The 19,952-nt window shown below is 44.9% G+C and overlaps 1 protein-coding gene across 1 annotated transcript; it reads left to right on the top strand.

The window, feature by feature from the left end:
• The first annotated feature begins 7,436 nt into the window (after positions 1-7,436).
• SLC19A3 (solute carrier family 19 member 3) lies at positions 7,437-19,568 on the top strand. Its single transcript, XM_036254387.1, has 7 exons — positions 7,437-7,511; positions 9,431-9,586; positions 10,181-10,376; positions 12,123-12,951; positions 14,603-14,795; positions 17,266-17,407; positions 18,428-19,568. The coding sequence occupies exons 3-7, from the start codon at positions 10,227-10,229 to the stop codon at positions 18,551-18,553; spliced, it is 1,440 nt and encodes a 479-aa protein (XP_036110280.1). The 5' UTR covers positions 7,437-7,511; positions 9,431-9,586; positions 10,181-10,226; the 3' UTR covers positions 18,554-19,568.
• The last annotated feature ends 384 nt before the right edge of the window (positions 19,569-19,952 follow it).

Here is a 19,952-nt window from a genome sequence, read left to right as displayed (position 1 = left end):
GGGGGGGAATAACAACAAACATTTCAACAGTAAATTTTTAAGAAAGCACTGCATTAAAATGATCACTCTGTTTTGTTGGGTTCATACTTCGATGGGTGATGGATGGAGAAGGTTTGTGCTAGTATTTTTCTTTTGGAGGCAGGAACTCATGCACAAAGGGATATGAATTTAACTCCTCAGCCTGAGACCCAGGCTCTTGCCACCCTTGTGACTTGCAAATCATGAAGGACTGGCAGGAAGAGAAAGAATCTTACTAACGGGAGAGTTACCTGCAGCACCTATCCAGAGACCAGGCCACCTAGCAGCAGCATTGCCTCTGACAGCAGCACTTCTTCTGACAACAGCCTTTCCCACAACCGCAGCCACAGCCTCCTGAGCCACAGCCACACGAGCCACAGCCACACGGGACACAGCAACAGGTGCGGCGACAGCAGCAGACCACAGGGACACTGCAGCAGCCCCCACAGCAGCCACAGCAGCAGGGGCAGCAGCGGGAGCAGCAGCCAACCCGGTAGGTTCTGCAGCTACAGCCACCGCAACCACCACCGCAGCCACCGCAGCCACCACCACAGCCACCGCAGCCACCACAGCCACGGCCACGACAACCACAGCACCCCATGGTATCAGTAGAGGACTCAGGAGAGAACAGAGGACTCAGGAGGTGAGGGAGGTTTGATGCCCCTTCTGCTGGGGGGGCCCTTATATACCAACCCTAGGGTTGAGAGGGAAGACACATGACCACTTCCCTGTTGCTATTTGGCTCATTTGTCACGGGAGAAACACCTAATGTATTAATTACCTCCCTTTCCGTTCCTGGAATGTCAGCTAGATTAATTTAACTATTGTTTGTTTTTCTAAGTCAAATGCCCTAAAAATCCCACTAAGGGCCCTGGGAGCCAAGGAAAAGGAGGCATGGGCACACTAGGAGGGTCCACGTGGCACGGCGCACTGTGCTCAAAGTGGGAGCCGGACATCCGAGCGTCACCAGGAGGCCAGTCCAGAGGTCCTCTTACCACAGAGGAGAGGTTTCAGTGCCACTGCCCCTGCAGAAGTGGCCGGGTGCCCGCCAGAGCCACCTGCGGGAAGGAAGCGCTCACGCCCTGCCCCGGTGAGGCAGGCCACGGTGCTGCGGCCGTTGGCACGCCCCGCTCTGTGGTTGCTCGGACCGCGCAGGCGCCCTTGGCGCGCCCCGCTCCGTGGCTGCTCGGACCGCGCAGGCGCCCTTGGCGCGCCCCGCTCCGTGGCTGCTCGGACCGCGCAGGCGCCCTTGGCGCGCCCCGCTCCGTGGCTGCTCGGACCACGCAGGCGCCCTTGGCACGCCCCGCTCTGCGGTTGCTCGGACCGCGCAGGCGCCGCTTCAAGGGCGCGTCTCTGTTGGTACAATTCCGACTGCCCGACTGCGTTCCAAATGCAAAGGCACTTCCTAACGAGAATGACAGAAAAAGCATTTCGGCGCTCGACCAGTGTTTGCCCACTGATAGTTAGGAAGAAAGTATACATGCAAAATAGTATGGCCTACAATGGCAGAGATATAAAACAAAAGCAAGCAATGGAAATTAAAAGGGTACATATTGCAGAAAAATAAAAAATCATACATGAAGTATTATCACAATAGACTACTTTGACTCTAATGAGTAATATTTATATTGTAATGATTAAGTTACCATTGGTAATGAATTTTACGAAAAATAGTGATATAAATACCCTGGGAGTTCTATGAGGGAGTTAAATCCCCATCTAGTATCACAAAACTAACTTTGGAAAATCAAGAAATAGCTACCTAAAGGAATTTACAAGGCATATGGGGTCAGCTGCCAGCAGAAACAGCTGGCCGGTATAGTTCCACATCTGCAGAGCAGCCTAGAGGGTGAGAGGGAGTGGGAGAAGGGGCCATGGCATTATTTTAACAGTGTAGATATATATTGCTCATTAATATTCAAAACCATTGATATCTGCAGACATGACCTATGCTGCAGAGTCTCACATGTTCTGATATAGGTGACCCTAAACTCAGACTTCGTTCCTGTTCTATATCACAGACCAAATAAAAGCATGGCATGGTCCTATACGGGACCTCCCAGCACAGAGTCCCTCCCTGCCCGAGGCTTCATGCCTCCTTACTGACTCACGGAGGAATCTCTCTCCCGTGGGCGAGGCTCAGAAACTGTGGTGTTGAAACACTAGCTGAGGAAATGCTTTGGCAACACGAAGCCCTGCAGCAGGGTTTCAGCCTTGGTACTGCTGACATTTGAACCAGACAGATCCTGTTGTGGGGGGCTGTCCCGGGCACGTTAGGACATCAAACAATACTTCTGGCTTCTACCTACAAGTTTTGACAACCTCTCCCAATTATGACCACCCAAATGTTCCCTAGGGGTTAAAATAGACCCCCATTAAGATCCGTGTGGGAGGATTTCAGCAAATGAACTGGGGGGGCAAGGCACACACATTCATTCCATTGCAGCAACCTTGCCTCTCGTCCAACCTGCCTCTGTCATTTCACCTCTCTGATACTGGGATGAAAATGTAAATATAATACAAGCCCAGACTTTAGGAAGCTCATGGTCTGGTTGAGAACACAAACCAAGGGTTATGATCTGGTACCGTGAAGGCCTCAAAAAAGAAGTACAGAATTGGGGGTGATAATGACGTGTCAACATAGGATTAGTTGTAACAGCTGGTGCAGGAGGTTGATGGTGGGGAGGCTGTGAGTGTTGGGGGGTGGGGAGGCAGGACATATATGGGAACTCTCTGTACTTTCAACAGTTTCGCTGTGAACCTGAAACTGCTCTACAAACTGCATTCCAATCTCAAAGCAGACAGGCGTTATCCTAAGGAAGGAAGGAGTGAGCATCGCTTCGTGGGCGATGGTGGTGGACAGAGACGTGTCAGCTGAACTCTGAGTAAAACCAGACAGCTTCCAAGAGGCCACAGGCGAGGAAAGAGTGGTGGTGAGGGAACTCTTTAAGTAGGACTTTTTAAATGACCGATCATGGTATCTTTTTGAGTATGAAAATCTAACCAAGGAATCAAGCTTGGCCATGAAAGCAAAGCTCATCCGCCATTCCGCCAGGCTTTGCAGTCTGCAGCGACATTTGCAGGGCATACCTGAGCGGTGACATGACAAAGGGACCTTCAGAAGCGATGGGTGACAGCAGATGGATCCATCGCGGGCAGTTCTGCAGAGGAACGTGGCCGCCACTAAGCATCGTGCCACAAAGTGTATTAACTGCGACAGGAAATCACTGTCATCGCTGCTACAGACATTGGATCTCAAAGTTATAATCGATAGGAGAGAGCGGTCGTGGGGGTCACCGCAGCAGGGTCTGAGGAAACGGAACGGTCCCTTCTTTGTGTTCAGCTGAGTGAGGCAGAGCTGACCTCTGACCCCAGCTGTGACCCTCAGCGAGGCCTTGACCCCTCGGAAGCAGGACGGAATGACCCCGCCTGGCAGGACTGTGCTGAGAATAAACACAGCGGAGCACCTGCAGTGGAGAGACACACGGGTCCCGTGCTTCTACGAGAGCCAAGCTGGGAAGCTGCGGCAGCGGGCGGTGTGCAGAGGGAGCGTCTACGTGGACTGTGAACCTCGGTAAGTAACAATCAAGATAAATGTGTGATTATTTCAGGCCTGGCAATACAGATCTAGGCAGGACATCCGTTATATCTACATGTTAAACAGACATGAATTATTCCAAGTCTGATGCTATAATGGAGACCACCTGTCATTATACATTTATCAAAACTCACATAAAACCAACTGTGTCCTGCATGCTGCGGACTTTGGGTGATAAGGACACATCCACTCAGGTTCATCGAGTTCACACCTGTCGCGCTCTGGTGGTGGTGGGGAGGCTGTGAGGGGCGGCAGGGGGTCTGTGGGGACTCTGTTCTTTCAGCGCTATTTTGCTGTGAACCTGAAACTGCTCTAAAAAATATAGTCTACTTTTATAAAATAGACATCACTTATCCTACACTGAGGCAACTGAGTCACAAAGGGACTGTGGCTGGGGACGAGAAGACTGCTAGATTAAAACAGGATTAGACATTGTGGAAACACGTTGCTTTACAAGAACAGTAACTTCAGGAAGACATCAGTGCTAAAATAAGCGAGCCCCTGAGGTCAGAGGTGTTCTGGGAGGAAATACATTCAGGGTCTTGTGAAATTCTCCCAGGGAAGCTGGTGAAACCCAACAAGGAAGTGGCCACATGTCCTGGGTTTGGCCTTGAGGAGAGTATATAAGGGCTCCCCCTGCAGAAGGGGCATCAGACCTCCCTCACCTCCTGAATCCTCCCTGCTCATCTCTCCTGAGTCCTCTCTACTGATACCATGGGGTGCTGTGGCTGTGGTGGCCGTGGCTGTGGTGGCTGTGGTGGCTGTGGTGGTGGCTGCGGTGGCTGTGGTGGCGGCTGTGGCTGCGGTGGCTGTGGTGGTGGCTGCGGTGGCTGCGGTGGCTGCTGCTGCATCCCCGTGGTCTGCTGCTGCCGCCCCTGTGGCTGTGGCTCCTGTGGCTGCGGCTCCTGTGGCTGTGGCTCCTGTGGCTGCGGCTCCTGTGGCTGTGGGAAGGGCTGTTGTCAGCAGAAGTGCTGCCAGTGTAAGTGCTGCTGCCAGAAGCAATGCTGCTGCTAGGCAGTGGCTCTGCCTCTAGGTCAGAGCTGCCTGGGGCTTTGCTCCCAGCATTTGGTAAGACTGTCCTCCTTCCCCCACCTGCTGCCCCCTGTCCTGGGTCCTCGATGCTTTGCAATTGCTCATTCTGTCCCCTGCACTCTGGAGATGCAGGGCTGCTTGTTTCCCTTCAGCCTGGTCCCATGATGACATCAGTTTCTTCTCCCTGTATCTTCCAGAACTGAGCGGCAAGGAGCACTGTTCTCTGTCATCTTTGGAATCCTGTCTCCATTTGGAAAAAAGATAAAAGACCACCATATATTATCACTATTAGGGGGTGGGAACACAGACACCCACATCAAAAGTCGATTTATGTTATGAGTTTAACAAAGTAAAGTCATGATAACTAATATTTCATTTTATTAAAAAATTTACTTATGATCAAGTTTTTGTAAATGCATTATCTTCTTCCCATTTGTATGTCTCTGTAAAAAAAAAAAGCAACTATTTTTTAATAAAAAAAAATATATATATATATTCTATTCTAACGTGTCTCTGTTCTAAATGACGTATACACTCCCATGGCTGAGGACAATAGAACAAAAGATGAAGGGTACTATTTCAAGACTTGGGATACGTTCCAGTTCAGGAGTGATTGGTCTACACTGTCCTATACTGGGTTTGACAAAAAGATACAAAAGGGTGGTCAGTGCCATCGAGGGACATTCCTGTGCTCTACCGACGCTCTCATGAAGTCTGTGTCTGTAACCGAATTCTGGCTGTAATGTGTGTCGACAGCCCTTAGCTTTCCTCCAGCATTCCACGTATTTTTCACTCGCTCATTCATTCAGCGAATAGGTGAGTGCTATCCTGGGCCAGGTATTCAGCCAAGCACGAGATCTAAAGATAAACAAGCCTTCGCTTCCAAGGGCTGGCCTCCGAGAGGGAAACAGAGAGAGCGATGACAACACAGCTCCCATGTCAGACCGGTTCCCTGGTAGACTTTTCTCCACTCCTACCCAACGATTCTAATAGATTCTCATGTACACTACTGGAATCACATCATTAAGTACCAACATGAGACTCTCAGTGCATTTTCTGGGTAAGTCGACCAAGTGAATGGTGTACACTTTCCACAGGGCTTTTCCTTTGGCCTCCCGGCAGCATTGGCTCAGCTGCTAATTGCCTTCTCCCTAGTATGCGGACCTCAGCCCCCCTCCTTCCTCCTTCCTCCTTCCTGGTGACTCCCTCACCTCCTTCGTCCTTCCCTGCTGCTCCTCTCCAGCCTCATCTGTAAGTCCTTTCCCAACACTGACGCCCCAAGGCTCAGACTGTAGCTCTGGTCTCCGTCATTCCACATCTTCATCTGATTTCCCTCTTTTTTCCTTGTCCATAGCACTTAACACTTTCGAATAAACGCTAAAATCTATTAATTTATCGTGTTTACTCTACAGTGTCCCCTCTGCCTAACCCCATGTCCAAATGGAATATACACTCTACAAAGCAAAGATTTCTAACTCTTGTTCACTGATATATCTCAAAGACCTCAAACAGCATCTGGTATGAACTATGGTACTCACTAAATAGGATATTAATGAATAGGTGATTCTAAACTCTTTTAATTATAGAAAATGCCAAACATACACAAAAGTGGACAATAGTACAATAAATTCCTAAGAACCATCATCCAAGTCAACAACTACCATCACATGGCCCATCTCTGGTCATCTATGACATCACCCACACCCCGCTACCACTGGATCACATGGAACTAAATTTAAACCTCATGTCAACTCATCAGAAATATGTTTACTTTTCTAAGAATGAATGAATTCCTCATCATCTCTATTCGGTTTAGACTATGCCTATGAGATATACAAGAAATACAGAAGTAAATTTCTCAAGGTCCAAACTGAGGTCGTCTCTGGGCGAAAGGTGTGGAGGAAATCATGACACTCTCAACCTTTAGGAAAATGTCACAGTGTTCTCTGGGAGGGCCCTCAAGTTTCCAAGGGCATCTGTCCCACTATCAACAGGGCATTGCCACTCCCAACGTGCATCACGGTAATTTATAGGCAGATTTCCGCAAATCATTGGAGGGTGCGAATAGAAAATCCAAACTAATTGGATGGTGACCCAAGACACCAGGGGGGTGTAAATCAATTTCATTCCCACTAGCAGCCTTTAGAAACCAAGCAGGGTTTATCTTGGGAGAGGATTTTTCGTTTCCCCCAACAGCTAAACCATTTTTTTTAATTCTATTTCAACCAATGAGAACTTTGTAATGCTTTTTCAAACCCTTACTTAATAAAAAGTATTTATTAAATAAAGTATTTGTATTAGAAAATTCTCAAAGTACCAGGAAACCACCCCCACCCACCACCTTTAAAGAAAATACATAATGACTATAAACACTGACCCGAGAGTCAGGATGTCCAGGGGAACATCAGAAAGTCCGGGGTTCTTCATGTGTCGGTCTTACCTCTTTCTGTCTGTTCCTTCGTACGCACAATGGGCATCAGAGCTGTGCCTTCCTCATACGATTCTGGAAGAAACAAATGGATGTCCGGGAAAGGACGCCTACATAGATCGACATCGCGCTCAGTTCACCCCGCTTTATTGTGTGGACACTGGGCACCCTCACTCACAGTGCTTCACGTTCCCAACTTTAAGTTCTGAATTGGGGGCCCGCCGGCGGACGGCGGATTTCCGCCTCCGGTTTAAAGCTCTGGGCGCCTGTGATTGGCAGACACAAGACGCTGGGCGGGGCCTCGGGGCTCGGCCCCGCCCCCACCCCTACCCTCGGCGCCCGGCTGCACGCGCTGTGACCTTGCAGCCAAGGCTCGGGCTGCCCGGGCTGCTGTTCCAGGGATGTGAGCGACCTGGCCCGCAAACCCGTCCCTAGGTAAGAGAGGCTCTGGGAGGCGAGTGACTTGAAGAGGTGCATGATCTCTGGGCCGCAGCACTTCCGCGTCCCCTTTCGGGGCGCAGAGGCGGCGGGTCCCTGGCGACGCGTGGGCTCCTGCGGCTGCCGCCTGGGGCTCTCCAGCCCGCGCCCCAAGGGGGTGTGCCTCCCCCTGCACTGCCAGCCTGTGGAAGGCAGGGGAGCCCACCGGTCCGCTGCAGAAGCCTCAGCACAGAATGGCAACGCCCCACCTAACACTCGCGGGGAGACCCGCGTGCGGGACAGAAGGGGGCTTGGAAGGCAGAGAGCTGGGGCTCCACCGAGATCTCCTTTACTCGAAACCAAGAGAAAACGCGGCTGCCCAGGGAGGGTACCCAATTCATCAGCTAACCTGTGCAGCCTGATGGGGCAGGTCAGGGTTGCGGCTGGTCATAAGCAAAAGTCCAAGCTTGAACCGGGCTTACCCTTCTCTGTCAGGCTGTCAATCAGTATTAGTTTTCTTATCAATCTGTATTAGTTCATTATCAGCTAGGGAAGGTAGCTTCGGTAACTTGCACTAGTTCCCCCAGATTCCCATTTCTTTTTTTGTTTTGCTTATAGTGTTTTTTTCGTCCACACATGTTTCGTTTTATGCAGTCAATTCATTTTTTTATTTTTTTTATTTTTACTTCTAGGATTTACTTTAGAAAGGTTTGTGGTTATAAAATAACTCTTGCATGTTTTCCTCTAGTATTTTTGTAGTTTCATTCTTTTACATCTGCATATTGATAAAGTTATTCTAGCAGTCTTGGGTTCAATTTAATTGTTCCTTTGAAACAAAAATTTTTCCAATCTTAGTAAATATTCCATCTTTTTCTTCCTCTTGTATGAGATGCTGTTTTTATTACACTTTAGAATCCCATATGAATTAGGGACTAATTCAGAATTTTCTACTCTCTTTTATTGGACTGTCTCTTCATGCTTCTGACTGTTACTGTAACTAACTAAGGACTGAGAGTAGAATTTTATTCTCTGCAAATAATTTATCTTATTTTTGCACTTAAAAAAGCAAGCATTTTCTTGGTACTTCCTTATTAATTTTCCAAATAAAATTTAGAATCACCTTAGTAGTTCTGGAAAAAAAGAAACATGTTGTAGTTTTTTGCTGTGATAAGACTTATACATTTATTTAGGAAGCCTGATATCTTCATATATATTTTTTCTTAACCAATAATAAGTTTTTCTATATGTCTTGGTGTTACTTCATAATCTCCATAACTATTATAAAGCATATTCATTTAATATGTCTTACCCACTTATTAAATAACTTAAATTTAATTGCTTTTAAATTAGTTTTGTCCTACCATTAATGAAGTCTTTTACTAAGTAATTATATCATGAAAACTATCGTTTGCTGTATACTTACTCTCTGTACTACTATCTCTGTTTTTAGTTGAGTCTCTTGGGTGTATATTTATAGTTACTAGAATAGTAATAGTTTTATCTCCTCCTTTCCAATTTTTGACTTCTCATTTTTTTGCTTGTCTAATTGTGTTGGCTAATATCTCTAGTACAGTAAGTTAAATGAGAAGGATATAAGAAAGGGTGAAAGAAATAAAGTTTTTTTAAAACCTCTGCTACAGATATCTGAGCACATTTGTGTCTCCGAAGGCAAATGGTGTGTTTTCATTAAGGTGCGTATTTTAAATAGAACAAAACCCTATTGAATTCCACTATGTTTTTCTTCCAACTGTCTTAGTGAAACAGACGAAAACATTCATTTCCTTCCGTCGTTGCTAGTTATAGATCAACAATGGTTACTCAAGGTTGGGGAATGGGAAATGCAATTCAAGCACAAGCGTTCAAAGATAAAGTTATTTGGCCTGTTGTCCCTTCACAGTTCAGGTGACATTCTGTCCTGTGCATTATTTACCTTTCAGAAATCTCTGTCTGCACTGTGCGAGCCCAGCTGTGTTTCTGCTGGTTGAATTCGCCGTGGGCGCTCGGGGGGAACATGAGAAGGAAGCTGTACTGAGCGCCCAGTTGGTGCCTAGACCCAGATGGAGCAACTCCCGAGACCACCCTGGGAGATGGGTGTAAGTATCCGCATTTTAAGAGGAGGCTTGGAGAGGTTAAGTACCTGCACGAACAGGGATGGGGCCGGAGAATCATGAACTTCAAACTCCAAAGCCATGCTCTTTCTAGTGGGCCACGTTGTCCATGGAAAACCCAAGCCTGGAGAGGAAAAACAAAAAACCAAGCCTAAATCTGGTAAGGTCTGCAGTGAGCTGTCAAAATATTAGAACCGATTTGGTAATTTAGCAATGATGAGTAAATCATTTAGGTTCAGAAGAATAAATTGGAGGTTATTTGAATGGTAACGAGCATTAAAAGAAAATGTCTGGGAAAGGATAAAATCGTGAATCTCATGCAGATATAAAAACGAATACTGGTAAAAATGTTCCAACCAGGTCAAAGAAGAATCCAAGGAATGTGTGCATGTATAGATCAGGAAAACTAGGTTATCATGTGAGAGAGGGGAGGAGAGTTATTGCCTCAGAGTTCATTTATGTGGCAAGAGACAAGAATGAGCTCACATTGTTTTCAGTTATTGGAATTGACAAAGCTGAAAAACAGCTCAAACAATGCAGAGCTTCTCTGTGAAGGATAAAATTTCCCTCCCGTTCCAGCCCTCCACATGCATTTGACCGATTTCTCACGACCATTTCATCAGCGATGGATGGTTTGCGGACTCCGCCGAGCCCGTCCTGGATTTATCCCACCGTCATCCTCTGCTTGTTTGGATTTTTTTCTATGATGAGACCCTCTGAGCCCTTCCTCATCCCGTATTTATCTGGACCAGACAAAAACCTGACCACCACGGAGGTAAGTGAATATCCGTACTTATCTCAATGCGGTTATTGGTACAGAGATTGAACAAGAGCATAGATGGGGCTTCATTCAACTTGAAATAAGATGAACATACTGACTGACTTCACTGAATCACATTTTCATGGCATTTGTTATTTAACAGAACTGTTCAAACTGTTCCTTCCTCCTCACACTTGCAAAAATGGGAAACCAAAATACATTACAGGTGTAATCAATATTTTAACATGTGTACAGTTGTAACATTGGTCCTACATGAGAACCATTCAGGTCTCCACTGATTCTATGGTGCTAATCCTAGTAAGCTCCCAGGCTGATGATGCATGAGCAGACGCTGATAAAGAATCGCTGTATTTCTCTAGGGCACTTACTCGGTTTTTAAAAACTATCTACCAGCATTATCTTCCCCAGAAGGCCACATTTTTATACTTAAAAGATCCACCCCACCCCCCTTGTTTTAATAAGAAGTGCAGCAAGGACCCAACAACTGGGGCATGACTCTGGGCTCGTTTTAAAATCTCCAACCAGAGCTGTGCAAACCTGCAGAGGATGTGGCTTCCCTGGAAGACTAATTGATGACGGTCTCCTTGGTGCTGAGGTGGCAAGGACAGAGGTGAACTTGCGTGTGGTGTAAGATCACTTAGAGTCAACTGTGTTTCAAAGATTCCCAGATGGAAGCATGTCATGGTTAGGGCAAAACAAACGACAAATACAGATTCAGAGTCAGTCGGTGAACCCCCTGTGGTCTGCTTCTGCGACCACAGTGGGCCAGGTCATGTATCCACCCTCCAATCACAACTCAGTCACGCTAGCCTTTCAGATCACTGAACTTTCCCTCGTCACCGGCACTTCACCCACGCACGTTGCTGTAGGAAGCAGAAGGGATAGAGCAAAGGCCGGGATGACCGGGCTGCACCTGCACCCATCATGACCCCCAAACAAACAGCTTTTCAGTCCTTTCTCCCTATGAATGAACCTTGAGGTCCCGTGTATTTCTAACTAAATCCATGATATAAACCATATTAAACAGGGTGGGGGCAGAATTGAGACAAATCGGTAGAATTGGAAGAAAGGGGGTTTGGGAGCCCAGCAACTTTGACCGGGAAAGATATTAAATGCATCACTTTTTCCCACTCCGTAGTTCTGCAGGGCTATTTACTCTTTGATCTTCGTGTATATATATATATATATCCAGACTTTGAATGGGCCGACATTTTTTTTTTACCTAGGGATGAATGAAATAAAGAGATTCTTTTAGCATTGTAGCCTCTCTCTCTAATGTCAATCTTTGAACAGGAAGCGGATGGCATTTTTATTAAATTTATTTGGGCGGCGTAGGTTAATAAAATTATATAGGTTTCAGGTGTATAATTCCATGGGAATGGTATTTTTTTTAAAGAGCCTGAAGAAAATGGAAGTGTCTGTTGAGTAATTTTTGACTGATACTCAAATGCACATATTTCTAAACACAATGTATTTCAGATTGTACCCATACTCTCCTACTGAGACGTGCGGTAGTATATAATTATTTTGTGGGGCACAGAGCTCTGTTCTCCTAGTGCCTTTCTTGAAAATCCATTGTCCAGTGTTCTTTTTCATCATATGAAGCACATCCAATTTGATTGCATACCGAACTTGATACTGTGCAAGCAACGGGTACCTTCGTATCTACACAGCGGAGAAAGGTGCTCTTTTCGTTTCCCAGGGCTACATGGTCACACGATCCTTTTTTGAACTTGGCAGATGACCAATGAGATCTTCCCCGTGTGGACGTACTCCTACCTGGTGCTGCTGCTCCCCGTGTTCATCCTCACCGATTACGTCCGCTACAAGCCAGTCATCCTCCTCCAAGGGATTAGCTTCATCATCACCTGGCTGCTGCTCTTGTTTGGCCAAGGAGTGAAAGCCATGCAGGCAGTGGAGTTCTTCTACGGAATGGTCACCGCCACCGAGGTGGCCTACTTTGCCTACATATACAGCGTGGTCAGCCCGGAGCACTACCAGAAGGTGAGCAGCTACTGCAGAGGCATCACGCTGGTGGCCTACACCACCGCCTCGGTGCTGGCCCAACTCTTGGTGTCCCTGGCCAAAATCTCATACTTTTACCTCAACGTCATATCCTTGGCCTCTGTCTCTGTGGCTTTCCTTGTCTCACTCTTTCTACCAATGCCCAAGAAAAGCATGTTTTTTCATGCAAAACCCAGCAAAGAAGTTCAGAAGCCAACAAGCATGGATGCAGCGTTAAATGAAGCACATGAGAAAGAAGCGTTTGGTTGCAGTGAGGAGAAATCCACGTCAGAAATCGCCACCACTTTGGGGAACCTGGATGACGGGCAGCTGAACCACCCGAAGCCAGAAAACGTCGCTCTGAAAGTTTTCGTGCAGTGGTTCCAAGATCTGAAGGAGTGCTACTCCTCCAAGCGTCTTCTGTACTGGTCCCTGTGGTGGGCGCTCTCCACAGCAGGTTTTAACCAGATTTTGAACTACATTCAAGTCCTGTGGGACTACAAGGCGCCCTCCCAAAATTCTTTCATCTATAATGGGGCAGTAGAAGCTATTGCAACCTTTGGAGGTAAGTCTACCTTGATTGATTTTTCTCTGATGGGCTACCCATTAAGCTCATTTTCCCCGTTGCTATACTTCCCCATGGTGGTCAGTTAGCTCTGTCCAGAGGGCATATGAATCCTGTTTAGGAATGGGAGGTACTGGGAAAAGGAAAGAGGCACCTGACACTTCTCTATTATATGTCACAACAAGAAACTCAGGACGGCGCACCAAACAGTGAAATTCTAGCCAGATTCCTAAGATTTCATTTCATTATCAGGAAAGGTGTTCATAATGCCCCTGTTCTAGAGTCGTTCCTAATGTCAAAGGGCACATACACATCTTGAACATCAGTAGGATCTTGTATTATTTTAGAAAGTCAGTTGAGCTATTCAGGCTTCTGAATTATCACTGGAAGAGCTTGGGTTAGTGGAGACGTTGATTTAGCTAGCGCCCACCTTTAGAAGTCGGAGGCTGTGCACCAAAAACATTCCAAAGTCGCTTTCTTATGGGAGGGAGAGGGGGAGGGGAAGATACATGAGAGTCGGGGTTCCAATAATATCAGGGAAATCTGCCTCTGAACTTTACAATAAATATTTTTATCCTGGTAAATGGAAATCACACGTCACATGAGACTTTGAAGATATTTTTTAGGAAGTAGGAGATTTCCACACCCTTATTTACAAAGAGTTTCAGACAACTCTCGCGGTGTCTGTTTATTGTTCTCTCCCCTTTGGGAGACTTCAGTTTAACTCCCAGAAACCAGCCAGTGCTGAAATGCTCCCGACATTATTTCTCCTGCAACCAAATTCTAGGGGGAAGAACAGTTCTTTGACCCATCATTCTTTCCTAGATCAAATTAATTAATTAATCCAATGTCAGTAATTTAAAACATAAATACCTTCCATTTTGTCAAAGAGAGCTATAATTACTAACCCTAATTAGTCACTTGTTCAACCTCTTAAACTCTATGGGTCGGTGTATATCTCTCCACCCAAAGCCTCAAGTAAATTGGGCCAGATTTGAAGATGTGAAAATGGACACTGGAATTAAGATCAATCAAGATTAATCTTATTAATAATTATTATAATTGGTAATTATCATAGATAATCATGTAAATAAGATGTAATGTGAATATATATGACATGTAAACATAATAAAATGTAAATATATAAAGATGAATAATAAAGACTAAAACTTACTACCCAGTGCAACACATCTGTCACCCATCACTGAAAAAGAACTTGCTATAAAAATGATAAAGAAAGGCAAATATGGACAGGCCAGGTGTAGCCCCGAGGAAGTGGTTGGTCCCCTTCTATGCCTTCTCTTGCCTGTTGTATTGAGTGACTGGGTTTACGTCTCATTTCTCCCCCACTCTACCATGGTTAGGAACCTTTTTGGCCCTTCTGCCTAGTACAGTGCTTGGCATGTAGACAAGGCTAATTACAATGTGACAACTAAATGATTGAAAGAATAGGAAGTAAGAGAGAAGCCAAGGAACACATGGCGGAGAGGGGGATACATCTGCATTGAGGAGGGTCCCGCTATCTGCACACATTTTGAAAGCAGTATGTCCCTCTTTTAGAATTGCCGAGACCTGGGTTTCTAAGAGAGCATGCTGGGGTTTCCCAGTGCAAAGTCAACAGGTGTGATCTTCCTTAATGTTTCCTTGTCAGGAGCGGTGGCTGCCTTTGCAGTGGGTTATGTGAAAGTCAACTGGGACCTGCTGGGAGAGCTGGCCCTGGCCATCTTCTCGGTGGTCAATGCCAGCTCCCTGTTTCTCATGCACTACACTGCCAACATCTGGGCATGCTACGCTGGCTATTTGATCTTCAAGTCCAGCTACATGCTTCTTATAACCATAGCAGTGTGAGTATTACCAACCATTTCTCTCTACCCCTAAAACGACACCATATTCTCTCTCCTACAGTCTTACAATACCTTCGAGAACTTCAGAAGGCGTTTAATCAATCGCAATATTCAACGCTGACTACTTCAGATTAAGTTAGACACAACGAAGCCATCTTTTTATTTGACTATTTGCCGTCTGAATATTACTTAGAGTAGTCATCAAGGAAAGACATTTTTAACTGGGCAGGTCTTGGTGGGTAGTCACAACCCAGGCACATGACTTTTTAGCAAAAGGTTTTTTCTTTGCCTTAAGCAAGCCCGGTCTGTTGTTTCTGTGCATCTAGTTTAACACACCTTTAAAGTAAGCCACAACTCCCCACAAGAAAGCACATAATTGTGTTAACTGTCCTGCAGTTCAGTCCCCACCTTGCTTTCTCCTGTGTCCCCGTCAGCTTCCTTAGCCCCCTTCATTTCAAATGCATGAAAGAAACTGCGAAAAACAGTGTTACTCTTGGGGATTGGAGCTTGCTCCCCAGCATACATCATCAGCATGGCTCAAGTAAACTCTGATCGAAATTCTCAAGAGAAAAGGTAATTTCAATTGGTTCATCAACCAAGAGCAATGACACCTTGTCAGGTTGTGATTTTTTTTATTTCAAGCATTTGCCATAACAAGGTGTGATGCGACCTGGTTTAGAGTGATTTGGTTTGGTTTCAGCCCTGTGCACTTGGCTGCTGGAGTATTTCCAAGCATGTACTTGAAACAGAATATTCTCAGCAAGTTATACAAAGTTGAGTATTGAAAAATGTAGATGCAAAGATTATAAGAAACTAAATTCCAGTGATCTTTTTTTTTTAATTTGGTTCCACATCTAAGTGCAAAGAAAACTGATCATACAGGAAATGTACTTTCGTAGTAACCAAAAAATATAAGAAACATTTGAATTTAAAATCACATAGAAAGGATCGAGACAAAAGCTTTATCAAGTTTTGTTTTTTAATTTGTGAAAAATGTTTGGTGAGTGATAGAACACAGAAACGTAAGCACCCTGGTAAAAGACAATGAAAGCAAAGGAAGAGATAAAACTTGTTAGTGAGTTTAGTTTTTTCACCGAAGTGTGTCCATTTAGTGAATCAAACTCATGTGACTTGAGTTTATTTTTTTCAGTGCGAGCATTTCGTTAAGGTAGCATTATATCCTCTCTTTTTATTTTAAGAATATTCAGAGCTCAAAGCCTTTACCTGCGTCGCAAGCATGGGGTTCTCAGTAACACACATTTGCCAGTCTGTCATAAGTGTTTTGTTACAAGATTTCAAAATCTATATACTTATTAAAAATTAATTCTAGACTCAACTGTACAACCAGTCATGGTCGGGATCTTCCAAAGGATAGTGCACCCCAAAGTTTGAAACTGCCAATACAGAAAATGGGCATTAAAATGAGTCTCTCTCCAAAAAAATCCCTCAGATTACGTGTTGCTTGTATTTTTATAAAAATTCACTGTAAAGCGGCATCTAAAATCATATTGCATCCAATATTCTCAAGTTATGAGGACGTAAAACATTTAGGTTTAACTTCTGGAAGTATTAAACTGAATAGGAGGAATTTTGCCCTATTTCGTTTACCTAATTTAATTAAGCCTTTCACTGTATTTCTAAACTCCCTTTCTTAGCTCTTCAGATAAGGTGTGCTGTTAACAAGAAATAAGCCAGTCAGAGAAAGACAAATGCCATATGATTTCACTTATATGTGGACTCTCATGAACAAAAGAGCCAAACACAATAGAAACAGACATAGATGCAGTGAACAGACCGGCAGCTGTCAGAGGGGCGAGGGTTGGGGGGCTGGGTGTAAAAGCTGAAGGGATTTAGCAGTACACTCGGTAGATGCAGAACAGCCACCGAGGTTCTAATTGCAGAGTGGAGAATACAGTCAATAGTGTCGAGATGATTGGATAAGGGGCCAGCTGGGTACTTGAGGGACCACTCTGCACAGTACATGGTTTTCCGGCCGGTTTGCTATACATCCGAAACAGGTACGGAATGGTACTGAATGGAAACTGTGGTTGAAAAGTAAAATAAGTAAATAAGTTTTAAATCTGGAGGAAAAAAAAAGACACTGCTTTCTCTCTCTTTCTTTGAATTTTTCAAGTACAGTTGACATACAATATTGTGTTAGTTTCAGGTGTACAGCATAGTGGTTAGCCATTTATCTAACTTAGGAAGTGATCACCTAGTAAGTCTAGTACCCATCTGACACCAGGCATGGTTCTTACAATATTACTGACTGTGTTCCTTGTGCTGGTCTTTGCGGTCCTGTGACTGTTTTTATAGCTGGTAACTTGTGCACCCCAATCCCTTCCCCTTTTCACCCATCTCCTCAGCCCCCATCCCCTCTGGCAGACTGCTTTTTCTTTTGGTTTTGTCTTTTAAAGATAAGAATCTCATGTATGGTCTTGTTAAAAGCGTATTCACTGTTTACCGATAGATTTCAGATTGCAGTTAATCTGAGCGTGGAGCGATACGCCTTGGTGTTTGGTATCAATACCTTCATTGCCTTGGTGATTCAGACCATTATAACGGTGATTGTGGTGGATCGGCGAGGGCTCCACCTGCCCATCGGCATTCAGGTAAGCTGTAGCACTGGTGATTAGAGTTGTTGGGGATATAGAATAACTGGGCGATCTCAAAGGATCTTACAACCTTACCACTGCCGATATTTAAATTTCTCAAATTCCTCGGCTCAGCAAATTTTAAAATAAGAAATTTCTTTTTTTTTAATTTACCTTTCATTTTAAAAGTATTACAGAAGCACCCTGCCCCTCTATTTTCCCCCATTGACCCCCTCCTCCTCACTCCCACCCCCTCCTGCCTTCCCCACACTATTGTCTGTGTCCATTGGTTATGCATATGTGCATATACGTTTTTTGGTTTCTCTCTCCCCACCCGCCACCTTCCCTCTGAGGTTCATCAGTCTAATAACCAATTGGTACCTTTCAATCCCTTCACCTTTTTTCAGTATAACACAGCAAGTAGTTTCAACCAATAATGACAATAGGTCGGCATTTACCTTTGGCTTCTAAAACATCATCAGACAACACATTGTTGTGCCCCATATGTCTCCTCTTCCTTTTACCATCTCGTTCCAAGGTTTGCCAAAATTCTTCGAGGAGGGACACCTGGGGCAGACCTCCAATTCCTGTTCCCTGCTCCACTGAGGGGCTTAAAATTAATCCAGTCTCTCATTTTACATATGGATCTGAGGGGGGACAGAGGTAGATAAGAAGGAAACTCAATGTCTAAAATTTAATCTTGAGGATATTACATACAGCATTGCACTATCCTCCAAACACAGGCACATAGATGAGTGGGATTTAGTATTTTTCCACTATTAACAACGTTAGCTAGAATTTGAACCAAGCAATCCTGGCTCTACACCCCACACTCTTAGTTACTGTATTGCTTACACTCTTCTACCTGGTTCTTCTAAGAAGGGAGAAGAACATACTGTGCAAACCCAAATATCCCATATTGGGGTGCTAGGCCTCCGTTACCTCATAACGCAAGCAAATCAGCAGCATCACTAAGAATAATCAGTGACAAAGATGGTCAGGGTTTATGTGTGTCTAATTCTATTTGTTTTCCTACAGTTTTTAGTTTATGGGAGTTACTTTGCCGTCATTGCCGGGATTTTCCTTATCAGAAGCCTGTACATTATCTGCTCAGCCAGCTGCCAAAAGGAAGTGCAGCGCTCTGCTCCGAGTCAGAGCGAGTAAGGGCCCTACCCAGAGGGACCAAGGAATGTCGTCCAGGGGACAAAGTCCTAGTCTTACATCAACCCCTGCAGGCTCTCAGCGAGGACTCTGCTGGTCGCAGTCACTACGTGCCGTACACTGACACTTCACAAGTCTGGATTCCAACGAACCTTTTCAAAACCACAACAAAATCTCAGCTTTAGACCAGCTATGTATATGCCCAGCTGAACTGGGGGCAGTCGGCAGGGCCCATTAAGCTCAACTGAACAGCCCATGGTGGGACCCCGGTGAATAGCGGTGACTGCAAAGTCGGTTTTGGACACCCAGTGGCGTGGAAACAAACCGGCCATCCTGGAGCTGATGTTCCCCATTAATGAGCAGAAGTGCCGGACTGACCCTGTTTCTTGGCTTAGCTATTTTTTTATCTTACCAACCAGGCACCACGTGGAACGCTTTTTGCCACGAGTCACTTTTCTTCTCCTTCCACTAAGTGTATTTCTGTGTAACACGGTGCTCTGAGAGAATTGCAGGTCTGATCCCATTTCTGCGGGCCCCTGTTTAATTCTGATAACGTGACATTATGAACAAGTGTCTATTTGATAACATCACCATTTGATTTTTTTGGTGACAGTTTTTCACTTTGTGCTCTGCTGAGCTTTGAAACGCTCCCCCGAGGGTAGCTCCAGACACGCCTGTGTGTCCACAGAATGACATTCTTGTCAATGCCTAGTGGCGCGAGGAGAGCAACGAGCGTTCTTCCTGTCGTGGTGCCAGATAGTGTTTTCATGCTATGTTGGTGTGATGTCTGTTTGGAACAGAAAACTTAAGTAGACATTTCCAGGGGTTTCTACAAGTGTTCATAAATGAGAAAATACTGATGGGGGTGAGGGAGAAACACCCAATGTTTAAAAGGCAGAGATTATGTTAAAATAATGTGTGCAGACATATTAGCGAGTCTTTCCAATTTTCTGATGAGTTGTGTGGAACATTGACTGAGCTTGTCTGCCCTTTGGAACGTTAATAGAGGACCATTGAGCAGTACGCCACTGGGAATAAAGAATGCTGAGTCATGATCTGTGTTTCAAATATACTTTTCTCCAAATTCCAAAATTCAATCACTGACTAAAAATTCAGCCCAAAAGCCAACACACACTTAGTGGAGGAAATGAATCATAACCCTACTTACGTCAAAAGCAAGAAATGGGTGACCACTATTATCCTTCTCATTTAACTTACTGTACTACAGATATTAGCCAACACAATTAGACAAAAAAATGAGAAGTCAAAAATTGGAAAGGAGGAGATAAAACTATTACTATTCTAGTAGCTATAAATATACACCCAAGAGACTCAACTAAAAACAGAGATAGTAGTACAGAGAGTAAGTATACAGCAAACAATAGTTTTCATGATACAATTA

This window comes from Molossus molossus, unplaced genomic scaffold (genome assembly GCF_014108415.1).
Source record: "Molossus molossus isolate mMolMol1 unplaced genomic scaffold, mMolMol1.p scaffold_m16_p_11, whole genome shotgun sequence".
In the NCBI taxonomy this organism is placed as follows: Eukaryota; Metazoa; Chordata; class Mammalia; order Chiroptera; family Molossidae; genus Molossus; species Molossus molossus.
The sequence above is the reverse complement of the archived record's forward strand: the minus strand, read 5'-3'. Positions and strand labels throughout refer to the sequence as shown.